Source organism: Ascaphus truei, chromosome 2 (assembly GCF_040206685.1).
Source record: "Ascaphus truei isolate aAscTru1 chromosome 2, aAscTru1.hap1, whole genome shotgun sequence".
NCBI lineage: Eukaryota > Metazoa > Chordata > Amphibia > Anura > Ascaphidae > Ascaphus > Ascaphus truei.
Window position 1 is genome coordinate 469,091,782 of NC_134484.1, and position 18,977 is coordinate 469,110,758.

Sequence of the window (18,977 nt, forward strand, 5' to 3'; positions counted from 1 at the left end):
ATACTGGATAAATACTTTGAACTGCGACATCCACATATCGAGTTAAGATTCTCTACACTGCTAATTGGGGGCGTGTACACTTGATTTATAAGACATAAATGTCAAGAGACCTTCCCTGTAAGGATGATAATGAATGTGAAGGTTGGAAATGAACATGGAATGATCACCGTTATTCTGGCCTTTGTGGTGGGTTCTCTTTAGTGGCAAATATATGAAACATAAGAACTCCTGAAAATCTGAAGCATGTTAAAGATAATTTAGAAATCATCAATAATGAATGATAACGGTTCACAGGCATTGATTTTTATTTATTCTCCCCATAATCTGAATTGGAGGGCGGGGTCCCTCTTAAATGAGTCGCGATAAATATGACACTTTGCCTAGGTTTTTTTAACTAGGGGTGATTTCACCCATAGGGGGTTTAGGGGGTGATTGAGAAGGTCCTGGGATTTGTTGAAGATTTAATTTTTTGAGTGTTAAAATATTAAGTTAAAAAAAACTCGACACACGTGTTTCCATTCTTTATTTGTAACGTTGTATTACTTTTTATTCTTCTATAATAACGTGGCTGATACATGGTGTGAACGTTTCTTTATCTCCCGCCACATAAAGGCGTGGTCCATAGGGAGCCACCCATTAGTTTCCGTCTCTGCTCGTTACACGTACTTACTAAAAACAGAGGGACCTATACTAAACATTTCAGTCAAACTACTGATTTTTTTTTTTTTTTTTTTTTTAACAATTTGAGGTTTCTTTTTGTTCAGTTCTTGTAGCATTAAATGGCATTTTTTTTCATCTACCTACTGGTATTTGTACTTTGTACCTGTGTCAAGTATGATGTCCTTGATGCTTTTGCTGGCATATGAAACCAAAATATCGAAATGGTACCGGTACGTCATATATAAAATTATTGGTATGGGGTGATTGGGGACCTTGTTGGTCCCTCTAGGGGTGATTAAGATACACAAGGTTAAGAACCCCTGGACTAGGGGAAAGATCATTGCTGATGGGGTCAGCGTCCCTCCAGCAGCCAGTATAACTGCAGCGTCTGGCAACATTTATGAACAATCTATTTATGGAAGGACAGCCGTTTTAACCCTTCACTGGCAAACACATTGCTGCCCCCTATGCTAAGATGAGGGGGGTTAAACCACTTTATTGCCTGTACATATTTACGATTAATCATTTTTTTTAGTCTTTAGAACAGACTATCAACTTTGGGACCAATACAACTTTCAAAAAGTTGCCCGAAAATCCAATTTTCGGCAATGTAACCACTGGAATTCGGCACAAGTGATTAGGCAAAGACCAGCGCAGACACGGCATGCATGAGCTACTGCCGGCTACTCATTTTATTTCAACATAAAGTTGATTGAAATATAATCTTCAGAACATTGGTACAGAAAAGGAAAAGAGGGGGAAGGGAGGGTACAAAGAGCCGAGGTTACTAAGAATCAATGGATTCAACGTGGGTTGGGGGGATGGAGTGGGGGTGTACGTGGCTTTGGGGGATTGTTCTAGAAAAGAAAGAAATATAGAAGAGCTAAATTAGGATCAGATCCGAATTGTAAAAAAAAAAATCTGTGTACCTCATCCATGGATCTCAGGTCTGATTACATTTTAAACGAATCATGTAACAGTGTCATAAGTTTTGCATAATGTACTATACTTTAGCTCTTGTTTGAAATTTGTGTGGATCTCTGACTCAAATATCTCCAGGTCCTTTGGTGGCTTTGTGTTAAGTGTTGGAAAAATGTCTAGATGCAAAATCATATATTTTATGTGGTTGCGTTAACACATTAAACGTTAACATGCTAACTATTCAGCAATTTTTTTGCTGCTCTAATTGCATCAGGTCTTCAATGCTCAACTCGTTAGAATGTGAGGCGAGCAACTCCTCAATATCTTCGATTTCCACCTCTAACTTGAGATCTCTGCCCATTTGCACAACAGTTTCTGTAACCTCTGCAACAGTCTCTGTAACGCCTTGGACATCTGAGACAAAATCAGGGCACAATTTATGCCAAACTCCATTTAAATTGGATTGTTTCACCTCATTACATGCCTCTCCGATGTTTCTCACTGCATGGAGAATGTTGTAACCCTTCCAAAATACTTTTAAGGTTGGACCTCCCCGCATCAGTTGCTCTGATGGCCTGGGCAAATGTTTGTCTAAGATAGTAGGCCTTGAATGAAGCGATAACCCCCTGGTCCATCGACTCTATCAATGAGGTGGTGTTGGGGGGCATAAACACCACCATAATGTTTGGATGTAAGTCAACCAGGAACACGTGATGGCCAGGAGCATTGTCCAGGAACACGGGACGGCCAGGAGCATTGTCCAGGAACACGGGACGGCCAGGAGCATTGTCCAGGAGCAGCAATGCTTTAAAAGCAAGATTTCGCGTTGTGCAATATAATTGCACAGCTGGAACAAAATGGTGTTGGAACCAGTCCTCAAAAAGGCTCCCTGTTACCCATGCCTTACGATTACACTTCCAAATCACTGGGAGTGTGCTCTTTGCATAACCCTTGAATGCCCTAGGGTTTTCTGCCTGGTAAACAAGCAAAGGTTTTAGCTTTAAATCACCTGCAGCATTTGATACAAGCAGAAGAGTCAGCCTGTCCTTTGCCACTTTTAAACCAGGCATAGATGTTTCCTCTTTTGCAATGTAGCTTCTACTGGGCATTTTCTTCCAGTAGAGCCCAGTCTCGTCTACAGTGAAAACTTGACGAGCGCAATAGCCAGCATCTTCTATAATTTTTGCTCATTTAATAGGGAAGGTTTTAGCTGCCTCCTTATCAGCACTATCAGCTTCCCCGGTCACTTTAATGTTATGCAAGTTTGCTCTGTCTGTAAAACACATAAACCAGCCCCTACTTGCAGTGAACGTTTCATCCGTGGACCCTTCTCCATGCTGGTGCTTAATGTCCTCATAAAGACTCAATGCCTTGGCCTGAATTAAGGCGAAACTAATGGGCACATGACGCTGGGATTGATCTTCCAGCCATATGATGAGGAGTTTTTCTACCTCAGCAATATATCCATCACATTGCCTTATTGTCGTGCCTTGCATAGGAGCTGAGCCCTTAATCTGCTCCAATATTCTGGCCTTGTCTTTTATAATTGTCACAATTGTTGTGCGAGGAACACGCAAGTCCAAGGTCAAAGGCACGGCCAATTTCTGTATTGGTCTCTCCTTTCTCAGAGCGCTTCATGATGTTTAATTTTGCCTCTAAAGCAGGCCTGCACAACTCGTAAAACGAGAAGAGCCGAACTGCTCCAAGGAAAAAAAATTTGGGCTGCACGGGTAAAATCATTATCATCATCATCATCTCTCCTCCAGCACCTCTCATCATCATCGTCATCCTCATATATCTCCCCCAGCACCCCTCATCATCATCCTATCTCCCCCAGAACCCCTCACTATCAACCCTTGCGATACTCCCCATCTATCTCTCATACACCCATCTCTCCCCCTCACCCCCACACATAATACGCTCCCTCTACATCAAACACACAATACCCCCGGCACACCACTCACATCCCACCCCCCCTGCACCTCACATCCTTCTCCCCCCTGCACCTCACATCCTTCTCCCCCCTGCACCTCACATCCTTCTCCCCCCTGCACCTCACATCACTCTCCCCCCTGCACCTCACATCATTCTCCCCCCTTGCACCTCCAATCACCCCCCTTGCACCTCCAATCACCCCCCCTGCACCTCCAATGACCCTCCCCTGCACCTCCAATCATCCCTCCTGCACCTCCAATCACCCCTCCTGCACCTCCAATCACCCCCCCTGCACCTCCAATCACCCTCCCCTGCACCTCCAATCACCCTCCCCTGCACCTCCAATCACCCCCCCCCTACCTCCAATCACCCCCCCCTGCACCTTCAATCACCCCCCCCTGCACCTCCAATCACCCCCCCTGCACCTCCAATGACCCTCCCCTGCACCTCCAAAGACCCTCCGCTGCACCTCCAATCACCCCCCTGCACCTCCAATGACACTCCCCTGCACCTCCAATGACCCTCCTCTGCACTTCAAATCACCCCCCCCCTCACTTCAAATCACATCATCTCGCCCCCCCACCCCTTCCCTGTGGTGGAGGAGGCAGCGGCACAGCAGGCAGGACTGCACGCACGCTCTAGCAAGCAGCAGGCAGGAAGTGCCTCAATGCTAGAGCGCGCTGCTACCCTGCGAGGGGGAGAGCGGGCTCGCGGGGGAGGGTGACAGCGGGCTCGCGAGTGGCGGGGGGCGCGGACTCGGGAGGGAGGGTTGAGAGCAGAAAGCCGCCGCGGTCCGCACAGTGAGTGCAGGCGGGCCGCAATCGGCCCGCGGGCCACGTGTTGTGCAGGCCTGCTCTAAAGTAACAGGTTTTCTATTACGTTTTTGAGCAACATCACTGGCATGTTTGCTTTTATCAGACATGGTTAAGGGCATAAAAACACCACTAAACCTTCACAGACTGAGCTGGACGATTTCCCTGGCCTGCAGCGTTGTGATTGGCCTATTATAGAAACTTTGCAAGGCGTCGTATAAGCGTCAGATAAGCCGTTTTGGCATCGTAAAAATGCCCATTGGTATGTATTGCAAAGCGTCGGATGAACCGTTCGTCGTAAAGCGAGGACTGCCTGTAGTAAGAAAAGCCTTGGTTTTAGCCTGTCTGTAAGGCCACGCATGCCAAAGCAAATTGTTGTCCATTGAGCGCACACACAGTGCGCGTGACCGATGCATCCAAGCGTGCAAATTTTGACCAGACATTTGAAACTACTCTTGCCACGTGACGCCGTGTCACGTGAGCGGTTCAGCCAATGAGGGCGAAACGCTCACGTAACATCACAGCCATCCCTCCGTCGCTTCCTGTGTGCGCAACGTGCGAGTGACGTCGTGGTCGCGTGCGTGCGTGCGCCCCGACGTCACAATTATGAACGAGTTACCAGAGGGCCCCACTATACCTCATTCCTGTCTATAGACAAGTCGTGCCTCATTATATCTACTCCTTAAAGCTGCAGTTCAAGCTCCCGTTTTTTTTCCCCCTCACTTCAATAGTTTCATGTGGGCAATCTCTAGTTACCTAAAGAACTACATAGCTGCCGGTCAATTCGTTCTCCGTCTATTGATCGGCGAAGTTTGGCGACATCTTTAGATCTGGGGAATGTAAATGGTTGCTATAGGAACAAACATGCTTGTTAAAATAGAATACAAGAAAATTGGTCTTTCAAAGTTGTTGTTTTTTTAAAACAGAAAATGCTAAAAGTATTTTTTCCTTTCTACAGAACTGATTTATTCAAATAAACACACACATGCAGGATATTGCTTGAACTGCAGCTTTAAATTCTATGGCCTCTTGTATTAACGACCTTGCGACTTCTATATAACCAGAAAACTGCATTTCTTTACCGATTCTCTGTCAATTCTGTGTTAACTATTTGGGTGCTAGCATCTATCTTATTCACTTAGTGTGAATCCAGACAACAGAGCGTCTCTGGGGTTTAACCTGAAATCATCCTATCTTCATATAGCTGGGATTTTTCCCTTTCAGCGGAAATGAAGCTCGGGGTATAGTTTGGGATTTCGGCTGACATGGCCGTGTTTAAGGTTTACAGTAGGGCAGAATATTAAATCTGACAGATTTAGCCCCAGCCCTATTGAGACAGCTACTCTTCGGGTTAGTAAACATGGTTCAGAGTTGCATGGAGGGGGAGGTATCTGTCCATGCGAAGCAGCTATGGCTGAGATTCCGAATCGACGTCTATAAACGAGCTTGTAAATTCTGGGTGCAATAATCCAATAGTCTTCGTTTCTGCTGCATACACCAAAGAAATATAAATATATAGCTACAATAAATGAAGGTCCCAAAAAGAGGACTTTATGGGTGAGTGGTCGGCAGCGCCTATTACGAGGCGGTATTCGTTATCCCTGTTTCACAAATAAGAACCTATCACATCACCTGTAAAAGGTTCATCCAACCCAGTGCACGCATCAAATCACAAAGGTACACCAGGGAACCCGTGTTATAACCCGGTCAGTTCTCCTTGGGACCTCGGGCGAATCACCCCAATTTGATTGTAAACTGGGACTAATCAGGCCCGTATAATATGATCTGACGTCATCTTCTCCATGTTGGAGAATATTTTTGTCTCGTTCATTTGAACGGAGCAGATCTCTTCCGGAGCACAGGACCATTCTGAACAAAGACCACGACTCATGCACACTTCTAGCGGGCGCTAGATAAAGAAATCGATCATTGTAAAATGAGACGCAGAGCTGATGAAAGATTGAGGTAGACGGTGTTTATTTTCCAATTAAACAAACAAAAACAAAAAAAATCAGTTGATTTCGGCAGTATTCCCTACAATCCCATTTTCATGCGTTACCCACAAACGTGACCTCACACCCGTTTCAGCGCCGGAGCGGCCTGTGATTGGCAACGCGTGGCAGGACGCTCTGGTGCGGAAAGGGGTATTTTTTTTTAAAAGTGCCACCCAGATTACATCAAAACTAGAAGAGACAAAAATATTCGTATTAATTTCCCTGAATGTGGCGCGTTGAGGTGAAGGCCACGCTGGCAGTGAAAGGGTCAATGTGCGACACCAGGTTTTTGTAGAAATGATCTTTCCGTCCCGATCACACAATTCAATGAGAAACGGTGCAGGAGCTTCTTATTGAATTAAACGTGTGGTCTTCCAACCTCCCCCCCACATTAAATAATAAACACTCAACCGCTCTTTCCTCCCCCCCCCCCCAACAGAGAATGTGGGTGATTTGTATTTCACTTTTCCCAAATCAAAAATATTGTGTCATTTCGGTTTTAAAATTTTTTTAAAAAAAAGGAAAAAGGCCCAAAGCCTGCAGTAGAGTGTTCACATGGGAACTCCCACGGTTTATACTCCCTTGCTTTATCCCCTCATGCAGCACAGAACGGCTTTCCATGCAAACTATTTAAGTCCAAATATGTCGCTAAGTGAGAAGGGATGTAGCAGACATTTTGGGTTATTGTGTTAACCAGAATACACTGTATTATAATAATAATAATAATAATAATAATAAATCTGTGAGCAGGGGGGAAACAATAAATAGCAAAAAAGTGAAGACACTGGACATCTATTAAAAAAAGAAGCGTACATTGGGGAACTGCACATTTACAGAAACCGCATTATAAAAACGTCACGGGATTAAAAAAAAAATAATAAAAAAAAAAGACTTGCTAATGTCATACTAAAAACTGCTTTGTTTAAGCCCCGATTTCAGCAACTTTGGAATTAACGGTGCATTCTTTGATTACTTACATATTTAGGAATGCCCATCAACTAAGAATAACAACATTATGTATGGTAGATGTTGTGACATTTGCTAATGTGCTTTTCAGTTAGTATTTCAGGCTTAAATTACATGACAGTTAAAAAGGACAGAGGCACTGTATTATAGGGTCCGAGCTTTCACTGTACTAGAACGGCAAAATATAGATCTTATGCGCGTTGGGACTTGGCTACCAGCAGGGTTATAAAGTCTATACTCCGACTTATGGTGCCTTGGCTGTGAATAGCTCCATATACAATCAGAAGGAACAAATATATTTGGTGTACAGTCATGTTGCAATTTATCACATACACTTTTTCCAACGGGAACCTGTTTCCCCCCTCCCCATGGTATGTACTGTGTGTTGTAAAATCAGGGCTACCAGATTAACCAATCAGATGAAAAAAAAATGTACAAAAGCACAAAGATAGGAGGTAACAGCATCTCCCAAATGTCCCGATTTGCTGCACTCAAAGGTCTGTCATAGTTTGATGGGGCTAAATACTCTCAGACTCAATCGTCTGAATGGGCTATTATAGTACAGATTTCCAAATCGTAAATGCTCCCAGCATTGTAGGAGGACAATTACTAATAAAAGCCTGTAGTTGGCCAATAATAATACAATGTGATTTAATAATATGCAGAACATCGACGCAATGATGTGAATATTTACAATGTGTGTAATAAAATGCCATTCTAAAAAAAATGTGGTTGTTATTGCTGTTGAGGTAAGGAATAGAGTATGGTAATACTGCACTTCTCATATTCTAATTAATTAAATTACTCATAGCATATAAAAATTGTCCATTTACTATTTGGAAATCGGTACTAAAATAGCCCATTCAGACGGTTGAGTCTGGGAGTATTTAACCCCATCAAACAATGACAGACCTTTGACTGCAGCAAATAGGGACATTTGGGAGATCCTGTGACCTCCTATCTTTGTGCTTTAGTTCAGAATATTTGTCCCTATATGGACCGGCTGTTTATACACCAGTTTCTGGTTATGATATAATTCGGTGAGCGGTTTACCATCTGCTGTGCAAAACATGTACAAGCCATTATTATCTGGAACAGAACACTCCAAAATGGAGCAACGTGATTGGACTCAGGATGTTGTCATGGATAGTATCAGCCTCCACGAAGCTCTTAGAACATTCCATTCATCCACAAACCACGGGGGAGTTCAGATTAACATTGTTTTTAAAGGTTAACACATTTCAGTGGGGTTTCTTTTTTCTAACAAACGCTGATTTATATTACGTTCTTGGAATCCACCTCTTTGGTCTCTCACTTATGGGATCCCTAACAGTTCTGATAGCCAAGGTTGCCTAGGAATCCTGTGTGTACTACACCCTCTCATCACATAACAAGTAGGTCCCACTTATCCGGTGACCTCGTCAGACAATATGCACGATCATAATAATAATTAATAATAATAAGTGATCACACAGAATAAGCTTGTGTAATACACAGTACGTCTCTATAGCTGCAGATTGTCTCCTTTATCTGTACATAAATATTTAAATATTTACATTCTGTTGACTTCCATAATTAACATAGTCACACACTTTACACGCTAATAATATATCTGAACGATGTTCTTTAAATTAAAAAATATACATCTGTGTTTAACAGCCTTGCTCCTGAGCCATATGCAAAATACTGCAATGCTTAGCATGGCCCTCTGGATACAAAAACGGGATTTAAAAAAACAAAATGGCCTACAAGAACTTAACCGTTTCGCTGCCAGCTTGCACCTCTGTCAGTGAAAGGGTTGCACTCCCTCCACTGTACATAAAGGTTGTAAGACGGGAGCATGGCCATCCAGCAAGAGCGGGGTAGAGGGGGGTGTGATTTCCATTGACGCAGCTTGGAGAAACATCACCCAGTTCCATACGAATTCCTGTTGTGTGAGGGGGGCTTTGATGGGGTCCAGGCTGAAGCCAGAGAAGGGACGAGGGGGCTTTGTAGCTGCACTTCATCTCCAGACAAATACAGCCACGTAAGTCTTGTGTTTGGCGTGGGTGGCAGAAAATTGATGCCGTTAACTGGCAATGGATTGGGCAGATGGCCAAAGGGGTGCCAAGTGCCCGGGAGGCAGGATGTGCATCAAACAGGTTAATGATACCCGAAGCCCAGACAACCACATGGTATTAGAGTAAGGTATCAGAGGCTGAAGATTTTCTTCCTGTGAATATGGGAGAGAGGAGAAAGGAACAATGATATTGTTATCCAGCTGTAGGTGGCCATATTACGCACTCAGATCTTCCACAGATAGCTCAAGACCATCCCCCGATTTTTTTTTTTAATGAGGGCTTCAGGACATCACTGCAAATGTGCTCCTGGCCCCATTATTTCCAGCATGTGTGGCATTATTGCACAGATTCTGACTGCCATTTAGCACATGTGGTTAAGTCCCCCCGGCCCATGTAAAGTGCAGTCCCTACAAGAACCAATATCAACCTGACCTTGACACGTTTGCCGAAATGTGAAGTGCAGGAAAGAGTACACCTGGGTGCTAAGAGAAAAGAAGTCCCTTGTGGGTGCACCACAGTAGTGTAAAATGAGTGGTTTAAAACCAATTACTTTATTGAACGTCCTATTAAAATAAGGTGTTACATATAATTATAATATTGCATAACAAATATTAAGACAGAACATCAGAGTGCTCTTATGCTGGGCTGAACTGTCCCGATGATAAACCAGGACTGTCCTGTGAGAGCGGATTGGATCCCAGTGACTCGGTTTAGAGCAAATATCCCGATATAGTTATGTCACAAAGATTCAGTAAATCCCGGTCACTAAGTTTATGTGGTCACCTTGCTGGGAGACATCACACTGCTAAGTATTGTGATAACACATGCCTATGGGGATAGATATACTGTTTACACATACATAGCATTAGTTCATCTAGTCGTATATCTCAGTGTTAGGGATCAGTGCGTGGACCCTGGTAGAGTTTTGCTATAGCTTCTGTCAGTGGCACTTTGGTTGTTGGGCTCTGCACAGAGAGCCACTAGTCTCCAAACACATTCTCCCTGGCTGGCAAGTTAACCAAAACCGTCTGTTTATTTGGCCGTCATGCATTCAGTGCTCAGTGATCGTCCTTCGGTTAGCCAAGTTGCAGTGTGTGTTAATCTATTGCTGCTCCGATGGCTTGGACTTTGTCATATACTGTAGCTGTCTGCCGAGTGAGCTGTGTGTTGCCCCCACTGTGTCAGGAGAATTTACTAGCGGCAAATATAGACTGGATTAAATGATTGGTGGTGCGCTCTGCTGTTTAGGATTAGTTAGTCCTTGGTGGAAGCATAACATCCGTTCAGTAATTGAATAATTTGTGTGTTTCGTGCATTAACTTAGTTGTTATTGTCACGGGAGACCAGGACCTATACCAGGGATCAATATCGCCAGGCAGAACCCGAGAGTTTATAAAAATTCATTTATTGGAAAAGTATATCCACAAATATACAAAACACACAAACATCACACATACCCAACTGGGGGATACCCTGCATATCTAGTTGCAGGGACCTCCTTGCAGAGATTTACCCTGTTCTCTCTTCTTGCCCAGTGCCTCCAGGACTGGTTTTCAGGCCTGAGACCAGCACTGGCTTGGACACTGCAGTTTCTCCCTGTCACAGCAACACCTCTGTAACTCTCTGCAGGCTCTTTCTGCTAGGGGTGTCCCTCCCTGTCTGCTAGGGGTCTCCCTCCCTGTCTGCTAGGGGTCTCCCTCCCTGTCTGCTAGGGGTCTCGCTCCCTGTCTGCTAGGGGTCTCCCTCCCTGTCTGCTAGGGGTCTCCCTCCCTGTCTGCTAGGGGTCTCGCTCCCTGTCTGCTAGGGGTCTCCCTCCCTGTCTGCTAGGGGTCTCCCTCCCCACCTTTGTATACACTTAAAACATAATATTGCAACACTCAGGGCCAGGTGCTGCCTATATGCCCGGCCCTAATTGGTAGGTAGAACTGCAACATAGTTGGTAAAGCAACACAAGGCACATACGGATTTTTTAACCAATCTAATTTATTTAGCCAATACACGACGTTTTGATCCGTAGGTCTTTTTCAGGGTCCACGCACTGATCTCTAACAGTGTGATGTCTCCCAGCAAGGTGACCACATAAACTTAGTGACCGGGATTTACTGAATCTTTGTGACATAACTATATCGGGATATTTGCTCTAAACCGAGTCACTGGGATCCAATCCGCTCTCACAGGACTGTCCTGGTTTATCATCGGGACAGTTCAGCCCAGCATAAGAGCACTCTGATGTTCTGTCTTAATATTTGTTATGCAATATTATAATTATATGTAACACCTTATTTTAATAGGACGTTCAATAAAGTAATTAGTTTTAAACCACTCATTTTACACTACTGTGGTGCACCTCTTTTCTTTTCTCTTAGCACACAGGTGTACTCTCTGCTGTACTGATCTACTTCCCAGGTAGCACACAGTAACTTTCTAGGGTTAGAGCGTGGTACCTCTCTAGTTATCCAAAATGTGAAGTGGCCAAAGCCACAATTATTCAAATCACGTTCATTACATTTGTTCAAGGAAACCAAGGATATTGTTAAGTTGTTTACAAAAAGCCCCTTTAAATTGCATTACCATTTAATGAATTCACCCAAGATAGAAATAAAATGCTATTTAGCACCTTGCCTGCCTGCCTCAGTATTGCCAATCTAATGCCATCTCAAACGTTTCTGCTCTATTCCTTCTTTCCTGCGATGACCGTGCGGGCGGGCGCTCACTAGTATAGAAACTGGAGACCTCAGCCCTAACTCAATAAGCTCCGAAGCCAAAAACTGCCTGGGAATGAAAACTGCAATTTAAGTTAAATTATTCAGTAAGGACCTTAGAGACCCAACACTGAACTAGGAAGTATGTTGACAACACTGTCTCTGAGCATCTTCACTCCAATGCAACATGTGGCTACTATACTCAAACGACCTGCCCTAAATGCGACATCGTGGTTAATAATTAGATGCTGTCTCGCTACCCAACAGGTGACTGAACTGAAAAGAAAACCGAGCCATGTTCACTCACTGTGGCCAAGACAATGTCCTTCCTTGGCTTGCACATCTGGGACTCAGAGCACATAGCGCTGTGCGGATTAATCCATAATAACGGCTGCACTGTATAGGATCTCCTGAAGTCTTCCGAGTTGGATACATACAAGATGACCATGCACCAATGGCCTACACAACTGTGATCTGAAACACGCAGCCCAGACACCTCTTATAAGAGAATGTATGGAATCTACGCAACTGGCTTTTAGGATTCCAAATCCAGCTACCCTTTAACCTCAACTTCTGGGAACAGGTGACCCTAGGAAGAAACAAAAAAAAAAAAAACATTTGTAGTAAGTCAAGTGCGTTCAACAATGAGAGAAGAAACCAGCTTTCTATACTGCTATAAATAAGGGTGAGATTTTATTTCTAGTCTTTGGAGTTGTTAGGCGAACTTTTGTGACGTTCTATTTAAAAAGTCACTCCCCATGAATGCGTCACCCATCCCCAGATAGAAGAATAAATCAGAACATTGTTATTATTGTGCAGGTGACGACTTGCACTTGTCTCAGGACGTGGTCGTTGCTCTTCCAAACCTTTCATGCAACTTGTGTGTCAAAATAGGTCTGGGCACGTTCCATGCACCGACAACTGAAGAAAAGCTCGGCTTGTATTACATAAATCCTATATTATTTGCCGTTACAATAGAACTCCTTCTGGCCCATTCAGTAAATAGATATAGGCCCATATTTACTGCCCATCATCTGCCAGACGACCCCTTTTAGCACTGAAGACCCCGTCACTGCTCTTTGAATTGATTAGTCCAGTATTGGAAAGTGTCCTTTGGCTGAAGACTACTTAGTAACTATAAGCACCCGATTTATTTACGAAGTTAGGGGTTACCATTCTCCCGCTTGATAATAATAAGTGTCATGCATGCTTGAGTGTGAAAGTAAAAGTGGCGGTACCCGTTATCCCCTATTATCAGCTCACTTCAACCACTTCATGCACGGGATTTTCCGGAGGCCAGAAGGGCTCCGTTTCATAAAGAAACCTCCCGATTTATTGCGCTAGCGTTGATGTTAATCTGTTCGTTCTGCTTGCTATCGTCTTTTCCCCCCATTGCACTGCGACGTGGAACATGCAGACACTTCAATAAATAAAATGATACTAATAACAGGATCCGATCCCCATGTTATACCTTACAGCTTATAAGTTAGGTTACCTGGTCCCCCAGAATCGCACATTAGAAATATAGACACACACAGGGGAAGCTACATCAAATGCCGGTAGGGTTATCACATCTCATACTGCGATAGCTCCCAATGACTTGAATAGGAGGTCACTCTGGATCGGGTGGGCCAACCACCACCCGCACTTGATGAATCTGCCCTTAAGTATCTCCCTGACAAAGCTCCCAGAACAACTTTCACCTGTGTGTGGAGTGTCTCCTGAGCTTTGGGTGCTGTTGAATGGTCTCCTCTTGTTGATGCCCTGCTGATCCTCTCCAATCCCCGCTGGTCTGTTTCTCCGTGTCCGTGTGCTCGGCCGCACAGCTGCAACAGACTCCTCCTCCGCACAGCTGCTACAGACTCCTCCTCCACACAGCTGCTACAGACTCCTCCTCCGCACAGCTGATACAGACTCCTCCTCCGCACAGCTGATAGACTCCTCCTCCGCACAGCTGATACAGACTCCTCCTCCGCACAGCTGATAGACTCCTCCTCCGCACAGCTGATAGACTCCTCCTCCGCACAGCTGATACAGACTCCTCCTCCGCACAGCTGATACAGACTCCTCCTCCGCACAGCTGATACAGACTCCTCCTCCGCACAGCTGATACAGACTCCTCCTCCGCACAGCTGCTACAGACTCCTCCTCCGCACAGCTGATACAGACTCCTCCTCCGCACAGCTGATACAGACTCCTCCTCCGCACAGCTGATACAGACTCCTCCTCCGCACAGCTGATACAGACTCCTCCTCCGCACAGCTGATACAGACTCCTCCTCCGCACAGCTGATACAGACTCCTCCTCCGCACAGCTGATACAGACTCCTCCTCCGCACAGCTGATACAGACTCCTCCTCCGCACAGCTGATACAGACTCCTCCTCCGCACAGCTGATACAGACTCCTCCTCCGCCTCCATTTATCAGGTTTTTTTAAATTTTTTTTATTTAATTGTTTTTTTTTTTAGAAAACCTTCTCAGTACATTTTCACAGTTAAAGTAATTTCCCCCGGCTGATGCAGAGAGAGCTGTGACGATGCCCTTCTGCTCTCCAGAGATCCCTGCTGTCCCGAAGGTTTCATTGTAGCCAAGAAATCAGACATTTCCTCTCCCTTCCCTCCTTTTGCATTTTTGTTTTAGTGAAGACATTTTCAAGTTTCTGTAAAAAAAAAGAGAAAAAGAAATCAAATAAATGAATACAGCCTGGGCTTTAATAAACACCGTGCTAAACTGTGTGAACATGGCCCAGTTATTGGATTTGTCTCTAAGGTGTAAAAGCAGCAATCCCCACATTTTGACATCGCGGCGTCTTATTGGCCAGTGGGAGTGAGGTTGGTAAAGTAGCCATCTTGATTTCCCAAAATGGACCCGATACACTGGCACATCAAAAGATAAAGTCCTGTCGCACTCTAACAAAACTCCCTTAGGGGATTAACCCACCAGCACGGCAACAAAAAAATGTTTCTTATGCCTGACGAAGGGTTAATCACATACATAACTTTGCTTTGTTCGAGTGCGAGAAGACAAGCAAATCGATGCGACTCTGGGGCGTTTAGAGGATTCCCACCACCCTGCATCTACACCAACAACAAGAAGAGTGCCAGCTCCGCCATTTTGTCATTTTGTCGCTATAAAAACGGAACATGTTGGCGTTCCATGTAGAAGGGAAGAGTGAAAGCAAAGCCCCTTCAATGCTGAACATCGCTAGGTTACCATGAGGGGATGTGCTTTTAAACCACCAGGTCCCGTTCCGACTGCATACACTGGGGTTGTTACTGGGAGGTCTCGAGCCAAATGCAGGCATGTCCTTCAACAGTTTCTCCAGGCCGCTGAGGTGTTCATTAACCGCAGATACTCCTAGAGAAGAAACCAACAGAGACCACCCCACGGAACAGAGGAATTAGGAAGAGGACGGGGGTCAGAAAATGGTTATTCCTAATATTCCACGTGTGGTTAAAAGGTCTTCACTCAGGTCAGGAATAATGGCAGTTCCAATATTCTCATGTAGGACTATGGGATTCATTCAAATCTGAGAAACACTAGCATTAAAAGCCCCTCATTTGGAAACAGAAAATAAAGGGGAACGTCCTGCAACTAAACACAACACAACACCACGACAGATTAAATACGAAGAGCCTAGTCTAAGTCAAATACAAATACGATATTCAAAAGAAAGGACGGGAGTCACAAGCAAGCCATGAAACAATGGTTCTAGTTAAATGGTCGAGATATTAGATCTAGACAAGGTCTAAGTTCGAAAAAAAAATAAAAAAATGCGTATCGTATTGAACTATGCAACATTATACAATAACCTATGTACATGTAAATACACTATGCTACAATGAAATGTATCTGTAAACACCCTAATAAAAAGATATTTAAAAAAAAAGTCCCTCATTTGAACTGCAGCTAATTGACCCTTTTAATTTGTGGGAATCTATAATTATGTAAGGAAACAAAGTATTGCAGCTCAATCTCTTCACACTGCGATACTCCTTACCGGAGAGGGTTCTCTGGCACTTTCTTAGTTCTAATCTATTACTTGAAGGTGTTGCAGTCCTGATTTTAACTTAATGTCCTGGGTATAAGGTCACCTGATGTGAGGGAGCTCGCCATCAGGCTGGTTGTCATTGGTTGAATGCAAATCTCCTGACCCCACCAGGGAGAGAATGAAGTAATGCCATGGAAAGGGCATAGATGGGAATATACACCTCTACAATGGTTTTATATTGTCCAGTGCTTGTAGAATTACCCTCTCTGCGCAGTTTTCCCGCCTGACCAGATGAACCTGGATCCAGTGGTTTATCCACATCCATCCTCCTCCCCCTCTCCTCTCTAGTCAGATCAATGCACGGGTTGTTCCACTTCACAGCGCTGGAAGGTTTCCGTGTGCTGGCTGACAGATGGAGAAAGGCAGATCAGACCTGTAATTTGCTCATACACATGTATGGGAAGAGACACACCGTGCAGCTTCTAAGCTGGAAGCACAAAGACCTGTGTCCTCAGGAGAAGTTCTAGGCAGAAGCAAGCTGCAGAACGGTCTATTGTAACATTTGCCGAAAATACCGGGTCTCTTACTATTGAACCCAATGATGTAACACAGGCATACCCCGCATTAACGTACGCAATGGGACCGGAGCATGTATGTAAAGCGAAAATGTACTTAAAGTGAAGCACTACCTTTTTCCCACTTATCGATGCATATAATGTACTGCAATCATCATATACGTGCATAACATATGTAAATAACGCATGTGTAACAGGCTCTATAGTCTCCCCGCTTGCGCACAGCTTCGGTACAGGTAGGGAGCCGGTATTGCTGTTCAGGACGTGCTGAGAGGCGCATGCGTGAGCTGCCGTTTGCCTATTGAGCGATATGTCCTTAATTGCGAGAGTATACAACAGACGACAGAGAAGCCCAATGCTACATCCAACATGACAGAAATACACAGTAAAATACTTATATATTCTCTTGAAATAGGGTCATTTAGTTTAACCCTTTGGCCAAAGCGTTGTAAGCTTGCGAGCCACATCAAGGCAGACACCTGTTCGCAAGTCCTAACACTACCAGATAAAATACTAATATACCGCTATTAGGATTAAAATTCTCATTTACCTCTATTAGGAGGGAGAAAGACCACAGTGGGTCTATATCAGCCTTTATTGCGAGTGTACTTAAAGTGAGTGTCCTTAAACCGGGATATGCCTGTATGTAGAACTCTGCGACCCGAGGAAAAAATAAATAAAAATGCCAGGTCTGATGTGACGAACCTCTAAAGATCTGCTCCGACTAAACCCCAAGTAGACAATGGAGTGGGGGTTGGAAGTGAATGTGGCACCAAACACTTTTTGTTGCCTTAATATGGACCAGCTTAATTGTATTAAAGGTTCCCATCCCACTTTTCTTTACAATGTGTGCCACACTCTTCCAGCACTCTAAAGGTTAGCTTACTCAACTGGGTTCTGAAAACATGTCACAAATAATATTACTAATCCAAGGCACGTTGCTCTGGCATGGAAAGGATGGGAGGGGCAGAGTCATCAAGTGTCAGTGCGGAACATCCCACCCGATTCGGCATTAACTGACCTTCAAGACAATGGGCGTTAAGAACATGGAGGCCAAGACACACATTTTGGTCGGTTGTCTCTTAGTGTCAAAACATCAAGGTTCCTTGTGCATCGGCAGCTTACCACCATGGAAGGACTTTCCTCTTCCAGCGTCGGGGATCAAGGCTTTGGCTTTATTCACAACACCCATTGGTTCCTCCTCCGTCAGGTCGATACATTGGCTTCTCGAGGCTGCGATCTTGTGGGGATCAGTGGCTTGTTTGAGGGAACAAAAGGCATCAATGATCAGATGAGTGTTGGCAGGTTCCAGGTCTCGTTACCACAAATCACCCACTGAACAGTCGGTCGTCAGCATGGCTACATTATCTCGCTCTCCAAGTCCAAACGGAACGTCTGAACATCCCTTACTCATAGATCTTATACTGACCAATAAATTAAAGGCACCCGAGGAATTAAAGAGCTAATAAATGTAAAAGTACTGTGCCTGATTTTAAGAGATCGTAAGCCTAGATTCAAAAATAAAAGGATAATAAGGGAAGATGAATCTATTAGAACCAAGTACTAAAATAATGTGATCCCAAAGGGATGGAGAATTGTTCAAATGTGATCATATTGGATAAGCTCTTCGTCTAATCAATCTTGTTACCATTTACATTGTTAACAGATGTTTTATGTATCAATTTATCGTTTTACTATACTCTTGTACTTAGTGAAATTATATATATATATACCTCCCCCCCCTTCCCCTCCCCTCCCCACCTTCCCCTCCCCCCCCCCCTCCCTCCCTACCTCTCCCCTGGTGTATCCTGGTTGTAAGTCTGGTTTGTCTGTTAGTCTCCCCACTATGTCTATTGTGAGTACCAATACGAAATGAGTTGATGTGAGTACCCTTATATAGGACATTGGGTTGGTTGATAGTGTTATGATTGTACCATGCACTCAATAAAAACTTCTTTGGTTGAAAAAAAAAAATTCTCCTGAATAAAGAATGTAGAGGTTTCGTGAACAAGTAAATGTGGCCCCTATTACTTCCTACAGGACACCCCTGAAACTCTGTCTATTCGGAATCCTTCCGATCATTATTTCATATGGTTTATTTTCTCCCCGGCAGGAGCAGAGATTTGATCCGAGTCGATCGGTCTCATTGACTGTTTTCTGCTTCTCATCCAATATCTCCCGAAACACGAAACGTTCCTCTCCCAGCCCCACTAGTGCCCCTCGCCAGCCCCACTAGTGCCCCTCCCCACCCCAAGGAACGCTGTTTAAATAAGATTTTCAGTTCGAAATGATCTAGAAATCTGAAATATTGCCTCTTTGGATCAGATACACAATTCTAACCCCATTTTGTTACGCACTCCA

General features: G+C 44.3%; 1 protein-coding gene across 8 annotated transcripts in view; it reads right to left on the reverse strand.

Annotated features, from left to right (window-relative positions):
* Nucleotides 1-6,288: 6,288 nt before the first annotated feature.
* The window catches only part of LOC142487972 (uncharacterized), a 102,833-nt gene continuing 90,144 nt past the window's right edge, over nt 6,289-18,977 (reverse strand). For all 8 annotated transcript variants that reach the window (XM_075588209.1, XM_075588208.1, XM_075588204.1 and 5 more), the window contains 6 exons: nt 17,742-17,873; nt 16,303-16,446; nt 15,264-15,407; nt 13,754-14,709; nt 12,358-12,639; nt 6,289-9,500 (listed from right to left, as the gene is read on the reverse strand). In XM_075588209.1, coding sequence (XP_075444324.1) covers nt 14,702-14,709; nt 15,264-15,407; nt 16,303-16,446; nt 17,742-17,873 — 428 coding nt within the window. In that variant the 3' untranslated portion in view covers nt 6,289-9,500; nt 12,358-12,639; nt 13,754-14,701. The remainder of the gene's footprint in view (nt 9,501-12,357; nt 12,640-13,753; nt 14,710-15,263; nt 15,408-16,302; nt 16,447-17,741; nt 17,874-18,977) is intronic.